Here is an 8,811-nt window from a genome sequence, read left to right on the forward strand (position 1 = left end):
AGTTCTCGAGGCACTCAACAAAACACTCAGCCCACTGACAGACTTCACTGATGCCCTGTCAGGAGAGCAATATGTGAACATCTCAGTGAAACCGGTTCTCCACCTCTTTGAAACATCAGTTGTGGCTGTGCAGGAAGATGACTTGGATCTCACACGATCAATTAAGTCCAAAGTCCTGGGGTACCTTCAGGAAAAGTACAGTGATCCAAACACACAGCAGCTGTTAGACATTGCCACATCTCTGGATCCAAGATGACATCCAAGATGGACTACATCCATGAGGAACAAAAAAAAAAAAAAAAAATAAAAGCCAGACTGACACATGAGATGACTAGCATAAATTCAGTTGTGGTAATTATGTTTACATCAGATCATATCAGACTCATAATGATATTCACACATTTTAAATTATTAGAAAAAATTTTATATTGTACTTTATTGTTTTAAAGGTATTACTGTGGTGTGGAATAGAATGTTAAGATGAGTTGAGTTCCACCTCAACTGCATCCCCGGCTGCCTCCATGAAGAAGAGCCGACCTTAGGCAGCTTCCTTAAAGCAGCAAAAGGCAATGAGGCACCCTCCCAGCCTGAGCAAGATGTTGTCTCAGAACTACAGTCATATTTGTTCTTAAGCAACATTGATAGTGAAGCGGACCCCTTAGTCTGGTGGAGGGAACACAAGGGAGAATTTCCAAGACTGTCCATACTGGCCAAAAAATACCTCTGTATTTCTGCCACAAGTTCCCCTTCTGAAAGGGTGTTCAGCACAGGGGGAGGACATTGTAACGTGTCTCCGTTCCTCACTGAAGCCTCAAAATGTTGACCGACTTGTGTTCTTGGCAAAAAACCTTTAAGCAGCTGGCTGCATAAAAAAAGGACTACGTTCTCTGTTGTGGTCCTGCCATGGTCAACTATCATATCGTCATGTCAAGCGTTATATTTTGTTAATATTTGTGGTTTACATTTTAAGAAACATACCTATTACCTACCTCTTTCATCACCTTACACACGCAAAGAATACTGTTCAAAATGTTATTGTTAAAGTATTGTAAATATTAAATATTTTGTACGTAAGAGCAGACAAGTGAGACATTTATTGTTTTTATGTTCAGTCTCAACTGTTACGAAGTTGATGTGCAGTTAATAAGTGCAATAAATATTTATATTGGAAAAAAAAAAAATGGTGATTCTCATTTTATGCAAAATGGTGCAGCCCTACGTACAAGTACTGAAAAATTATTTACTAGTACTCACCTATCATGTGATTGGAGAGCGCAAACTCCGCTCGTGTCTTTTTCCATCAAACACTCATTAAAACAGCAACCTGCAGGTATGTTAGCGCACTCATTCCTGGCTATTGACGCCAGAATTAAAGACTGGATAATGGTTGTAGTGAGTAATTTCTCCAACTGCTGGCACAAACTGGTTTTACATGAAAGTACAGCCCAACACAAATTTAGCTTGAATTTTTTTTTTTTTTAATTTTATTTTCGGTATCAAGTCACATCAGTCGTTGTTTCAAAGCCTGTTGACCGATTTAGTTCATATTAGAAGCTTCACGAGCAACTGGTGTAAAATTATTTGGATTTTTGGGAGAAAAGCAATTTAAGAGCACAGATTACGAAACAGATAGGAGGATTAAACATGAACATGGAATTCAACTGAGGTAACTTATGAAATGAATAAATAAATAAAAAACATTCATGTTGAAACAGAGCATCAAAGGTAATCAAAGAAAAATAAAAACTTGACGTACATATTTATAATTTCAGCTTCCTGAGTGTAACATTCAGGATTACTCACTGCAGGTCCGGAAATAAGAACTACCTCATCAGATCCAAGTGTGAAATCAGCTGAACTCTGTGGAGCCTGATCAAGGTTTTTAAGTCTGACCCTCCAAACAGGACTTTGCTGTCTCTTCAGATTCATTGTGATCCAGAGACTCCAGGTCTGCATGATGACGCTGATGTTTGCACAGAGCAGATAATGAAGTGAATGTTTTTGCACATTGGTAACAGTGAAACTGTTTATTTGCAGCATGGTATCGTTTGTGTTTGGAGTATGAACTGAGATTCTTGAAGCTCTTGTCACACTGGTCACAGCTGAAGCTCTCTTCCATGTGTGTACTCTCATGTTGGTTACGACTAGTTGAACGCGAGAAGGTTCTGTCACAGTGTCTGCATTTGTATGGTTTCTCTCCTGTGTGGACTTGTTTATGACTTTTAAGGTGACCTGCAGTGGTGAAGGATGACCCACACTGGTCACAGACATGCTTTTTAACCCCACTGTGAATAAGTTCATGTATTTTTAATATACTTGGCATGGGGAAGCCTCTTCCACATTCTTTGCAGTAGCTCATTTTGTCTCCAGTGTGTCTACGTTGATGTAGTTCTAGACTTCGGTGATGGCTGAACGTTTTTCCACAAAGGTCACAGCGAAAGTCTTTCCCACCACCACAGTGACGACAGGGTTGAGAACTGGATCCATCTGTGCCGCTCTGCTTCTAAACAAAGACACAAAGACAGTGTGAGTCAGTCCTTCAACATTTTTATTCTGAACATCACCTGAAATAAAGAGCAGCTCTGCCAATATTCGGTTACCTTTTACTGTTTACATTATAACACTCAACTTACTGGGTGAAAATGTCTCATCATTTGTAGGTAATCTACTTAATGGAAAGACTGATTTTTAAACCTAAGGATGCGCTACTCTGCATGCCACAAGAAAGTAACCCCAAGCTGCTCTCCAATGTATCCACTGGAGTGTGATTGTTAGATAGATAGAAAAGGAAGAATCTTTAAAAACATATTTTTTTTCCAACATCAGGAAAGTTTCAGAAGGTTTGTGTGAGGTTTGACTGAATATTCTGTACATTAAGTTTTTATGTCTCGTTTAGCTTTGAAATTAAACTATATTCACATAATACCTTCAAAATAAGTGCAAGTCTAAAAAGAAAAATACATACCTCACAGTAACTGCACTTGTAGAGTTTTTTTCTGGTGTGGATCTGTTGGTGTTTTTTCAGGGAACTTGGCTCTTTAAAAGCCTTATCACACAGGTCACATTTATAAGGTCTCTCCTCAGTGTGGCTAAACATGTGGCTTTGTAACTGTGCATCTGTTGTAAACAGTTTGCCACACTGATCACAGCAGTAAACATCATTGCCAGTGTGAATCCGTAGGTGAATATTTCTGTACCCTACATGGCTGAAAGTTTTTCCACAAATGTCACAGCTGTACGCTTTAACTCCAGAGTGGGTAACTTGATGTTTTTTTAAGTTTTGGGACTGGGTAAATGATTTTCCACACAACTTACAGCTGAATGCCTTAATTCCACTGTGAATGAGTTGGTGTGTTTTTAAGCTTGCAGCCTGGCTAAAAGACTTTCCACACAAGTCACAGTTGTATGCTTTAACTCCACTGTGGGTGACTTTGTGTATTTTTAAGCTTTCAAGGTGGGTAAAAGACTTTCCACACAAGTCACATCTGTATGCTTTAACTCCACTGTGGATGAGTTGATGTCTTTTTAGGCTTCCAGGATGGGTAAAAGACTTTTCACACAAGTCACATTTGAACGCTTTAACTCCAACGTGGATGAGTTGATGTGATTTTAAGTCTGCAGCCTGGGTAAAAGGCTTTTCACAGAACTCACAACAGTACGGTTTAACTCCACTGTGGATGAGTTTGTGTCTTTTTAAGTTTGTAGAATGAATAAAATCCTTCCCACACTCATCACAGGTGTATGTTTTCTCTCGCTTTCTTCTGTGAGGTTTGTCGGCCTCCTGAGAGCGCTGACTTCTCGCTCCATGTTGGTCCTGCAGTGACAGAGATACAAACAGAGGCAGTGAGTGAAATGCAGTCGTGGAACAAACTGAAACTCCATTAGTGGAATCAAAGATGTCAACAAACACATTGTAGGTGTTTTACCGCCACCTTCTGGTGATAGTATCACATTACAATGATGTGCTACAATGAAGAAATATTGATCACTGGAAAAAAGCTGTTACATGTTTAAATCATGTTTTTTATTTGTTTTTGTTTCTAATGTCTCTGTAAAGCACTTTGAATCACCTTGTTGTTGAATTGTGCTATACAAATAAATTTGCCTTACTTCATTAAAAAAAAAAAAAAAAAAAAAAAAGTTCAACTGATAATAAAGAAAATGGAAAGAAAACATTATTGAAGAAATTGTTTGTTGGGAAAAAATATTTCCTCTTTGGAAAAGTTTGAGTTGAACTGATGACATTGTCCCCCCCCCCCATTGTGTACTGATAAAATATGATCTCCGTATTTTATTGTAACTTCTGTGGTTTCTGTTTGTGACGTACATTCTGCAAGTATGGAGGAGCCCAGAATGGAAAAGATAAAGCTGCTGTTAACATGCAGCTGTGCACAGTTTCAATAACAGTAACTGAGATATTTTTCTCACCTTTTGTGTTGAAGTCATTGTTTCCTCTGTAGTGGCTGAGCTGAGTCCAAATGGCTGAAACTGTTCCTCTGCTGCTCCACCAGACTCTTCTCCTCCTGTTACTCAGCTGGGACACAAAAGTATAGATATGTATTTTATCCCTGACAAGAAGAAGCAGAGCAAATAAACATTACTACACTCAGTGACAACAATACCTATGAAGCTTCAAGGTGAAACCCCAGAAGCAGCTACAAAAAGAAAGTCATCAGCTGCCTACAAGAACTTGAAAGGGAAAAAGCCACTGAGCTCCCTGCATACCACCACCTTTACCCAGGGGATGCTGCACCCTGTATATATGAGCTTCCATAGATACACAAAGAAGGAGTCCCACTCAAACAAACTTACACTTGATCCAGATGAAACTAAAGTTCCCTTTGATGTAATCTCGCTTTTCACTTATATAGGGCTTTGGAGCGTGATGTCACGGGGGTGGGTGTGGAAAGGATTTTGGCCTGATGCGCCATTTTTGGGGTCAAAGCAAAGTGCAAGTGAAAAAGGAGCGAAGGCACACACAACAGCCATGGTTCGTATTTGCTGTGTGGTCGGCTGCAATGTTCGATCACACGACCAGCAAGAGAATAAGCTTGAAAAGGGTTTATCTTTCCATTCTTTCCCAACCTGGAAGCAACATGAGGCAGCTCGTGTATCGATGTTAGCAAACGAAGGCGTCTAGCCTGGATAGCAGCTGTGAGACGAGCTGATATCCAGTTCTCTTCCATCTCCAAATATCTGTTGGTGCTCCAGACATTTTCAGTCAGGGTGAAGAGGTGACCCTTCTGGATAAGATGGTGAAGGTTTGCTGCCGTTTTGGTGAACAGTGTGGTAATAAAACCAGGGAAAAATGAAACTTTCTCCTGTTAAATATTCTTGTGCTGTCTAAATAGCTGTAATTTTTAATCACACAGGCGAGACTCTAGCACATGGATTAAAGGAGGGTCTTATCTCTTGGAGTTTGGAGGAGGAAAAAATGGTGTGCATAACAACAGACAGTGGAGACAAACTGACTGAACGCCAACTTTTTTTCCACTCGATAAAAGTTAACGTGAGGGATTCTGGTGGTCAGGGACAAATGCAATCGCATAGCAGGATGCTGTACACGGGCCAAACTTCAGTCAGGAGAACAACTGAGATTATTCATCCACAATACGAGGTTAGTCATTAATATACTGCAACAACATGGGAACAGAGCAGCTGCGAGAGAATTCAACATTAATGAATCAATGTTACGGAAGTGGAGGAAGCGCAGTTTTTGGCTTTCCCCATATTTCTAAAGTGCTTCATCTCTTTCCCATGACTGTCGCCCGGCATAATTTGCAGATGATAATGGTTGTAGCCGCTGCGATGCTTTCGACCAAAACAGGCACAGCTTGATGACATCATCAACATGCGCTATCGCGATATAGTTAAAATCTCTATCGTTGGCCAATTTTATATCGTTTCTATCATATATCGTTTATATCGCCCACCCCTATATTGTACCTTAATTTGTTTTTATATAAGTGCGTGGAATGAGTCTTCAGTTGAATGTTTTTTAATAGGCAAAAATACTTAAGTAAATGGCGAGTCGAATTTTTGTCTTTTTTTTCCTGTTTTTGCTGATCCAATTCGTGACTTAAAACCGTGATCCGATCCGAACCGTGAGATTTTTGACCCGTTGCACCACTAACAGTGACCATCAAAACGATGAGAAAATATTGCTGAAAACGATGTGCTGGGATTCCGCTGTTCTCACCGGCTCTAGTGATCCTCGATCTCCCGGTCAGCTATGGAGCTGGTGGGTAAAAGACATCCCCAAAAATGTTGGATCACTTTGGAAATGTATATCTTGCTAAATCGAGCAGATATCTGAAGCTTACACAGCTACATTCACATTTGAAAATAACTTTTATTTTGTGATTTTAGATATAGAGTAATATTTAAATTTTAGCCGCGCTCATCTACCATTGCCGTGTTTGGCGTTTGGATGAAATGCATTCTAGGATATTTAGCTGTACTAAGTACACACAAGTCACCACCAATGCATGCTTGATAAAACAGGAGGAACGAGAACACATCTAGGAATTTTTCACGTTCTCAGCTCGATGCGTACTTTAAATCAAGTCTTCAATGGCTAATTCCAGGCCCAAACTACTTCACCTTTAATAAGGCTTTTGTGTTTTTAACATGGTTTATTGCTTTATATCTTGTTCTACTTTATCTCAATAAGCCCCTAAAAACACTCAGTGATCACTGTCGGCCTCTCTTGGTCTTTATTACCGCTAATCATTTTAAAAGCTCAGTTTTTAAAACCTTATGATGCAACTACCGCCTAACTTGTGCAGCAGTACATTAAAAACGAACCACTTATTATGGATGGATTATCTCAGTTGTTCTCCTGACTGAAGTTTGGCCCGTGTACAGCATCCTGCTATGCGATTGCTTTTGTCCCTAACCACCAGAATCCCTCACCTTAACTTTTATCAAGTGGAAAAGTGTTAGTATTCGTCCTTCAGCTTCACTGTGCTAATGTTATGCTAACGTACCTGTGTCGCTAGCGATCGCGTAGCACAACATATAGCAAATAGTCCAACTTCAGTAACCCTGCAAACATCACTGCTGTTTAGTTTTCCGTCTTCATTTATGTTGAAAGTGATAGCATGGCTGTACATTTTAATTTGTTTCACTAATATCTCAGTCAGAACATGCTATATCATGCTTAGGTGGAAACTAGCGAGCTAACTTCCTGCTAACTTCTAACTCTGTTGAATTTCATAAATCCGGTTTTCATGATGCCTGGATGTTAGACTTAATTGTTACACCTGGCGGAGCAGCAACACTGATCATTTTATTACAGATGAAAGAATTTAGACAGTTTTTAACTCTCAGTATGCCGCAGTGTTCGTTTGACTTTGGGACCTGAAGAGATGGAATTTAGGACCCAGATTACTCGCGAGGCTCCTGACTCCATCAAGCAATGTGCCTTCATAACTTACCAAAGTTGTACTAAAACATTCTTTGAAAGATTTCTGCACGCCATGTGCTACGTAAAATCGGTCAGTAAGCACAACCATAATTCATACATAAAGCACACTGTCGATTTTTAAGAAAATTAAAGGATTTTAAGTGTGACTTTAAAGTGTGTAAAGTACATTATATAGAAGAAAGAATATATTATATCGTCATATATATATCATTACCGCACATGCTTCAAATTATACCGTGATATAGATTTTAGACCTTATCGCCCAGCCTTAAGTGAATCCTGCTTGTGAATCCTGTCGTGTTATTCAGGATTGCAAACCGAGCAGTATTCACTGGCTTTCAATTTGTTGTGTTTGTGGATATATTACTGAATTTAATTCTCCATAAAATCATCCCATTCTCCATAAGATTATGGACTATGAATTGTGGGATATATGGGACCATGAAGTCTACACCAGTCCACACTTCAAATTTGGGGCCATCGTTGGCGCATTGGTTGACCGCATTTGGAGTACCACTTCGAGTTGGGACAGCTGTCGCTGTGATGTAATCGGTCTCCAAATGCACACTACGAAGAGTGTGGTTGCTGGATTGGAACACAGCCCTAGGGACTTGCAGCGGAGCTTGGGCCCAGGCATGGCTAATGATGTCAAAATTAAAGACCGGATTGGAAAACTACTTGGTCTCCGACTGATGGCGTACCACGAGTACGGAAGTATGCACAAGCAAGCGGTACTAGCGCAGAGAGGCTTTCACAAGTAAAGTCACACAACGATAAAAAGAAACATGAAGAATGGCAAGAAGCTGTTGCATTATTGTTGCATTAACTGGCAAGGGCCAGTTGCATGACAGCCACTGGAAGCCGATGGGTAAAGAGAACTGTTTTTATTGGATTCCGATGTGGAAGAGAAATTGTTCAAGCCATGTTTCCGAAGTAACAAAGAGTCGACGAATGTCGACGTAATCGTGGCAGCCCTAGCTGCTACCACAGCAAGATTTGATCAGTTAAGAAAAAGAGAGCAATATCAAAACAGCCACGAAAAGTCAAGCACATATGTGCCCAAGTGTTGTATTGAAGCAATCAAGTGATGAATAACGGTTTTCCAGTAAGTTGTTTTGATATGTTTTTTTATTGCATTGTTGATTATTTTTTCACCGAAGCAGCTAATAAAGTATGATGGAATACAATTTAGCCTCTTTTTTGGAAGATTCTATAATAGAATGAAACAATAATGCCAGTTATGAATAAAGACAATAAATTGAATGAATTACGAAACACATTTTATTCCTATTAGATCTGAAAATGTTGTGTAACACTACAACCTGAAACAACAATTAGATCGCGTTGGCCTGTACAGGAGATACAGGACAAAAATGTAACAA

At 39.6% G+C, this 8,811-nt stretch overlaps 1 protein-coding gene across 1 annotated transcript; it reads right to left on the minus strand.

The window, feature by feature from the left end:
- Positions 1-1,480: 1,480 nt before the first annotated feature.
- On the minus strand, positions 1,481-3,882 carry LOC120717331 (zinc finger protein 616-like). The gene is made up of 3 exons (XM_040005263.1): positions 3,872-3,882; positions 2,966-3,761; positions 1,481-2,503 (listed from the first exon to the last, which is right to left on the minus strand). Exons 1-3 carry the CDS (start codon positions 3,880-3,882, stop codon positions 1,883-1,885), a joined length of 1,428 nt encoding a protein of 475 aa, XP_039861197.1. The 3' UTR covers positions 1,481-1,882.
- Positions 3,883-8,811: the final 4,929 nt, after the last annotated feature.

This window comes from Simochromis diagramma, unplaced genomic scaffold (assembly GCF_900408965.1).
Source record: "Simochromis diagramma unplaced genomic scaffold, fSimDia1.1 OVJJ01000097.1, whole genome shotgun sequence".
Taxonomy (NCBI): Eukaryota; Metazoa; Chordata; class Actinopteri; order Cichliformes; family Cichlidae; genus Simochromis; species Simochromis diagramma.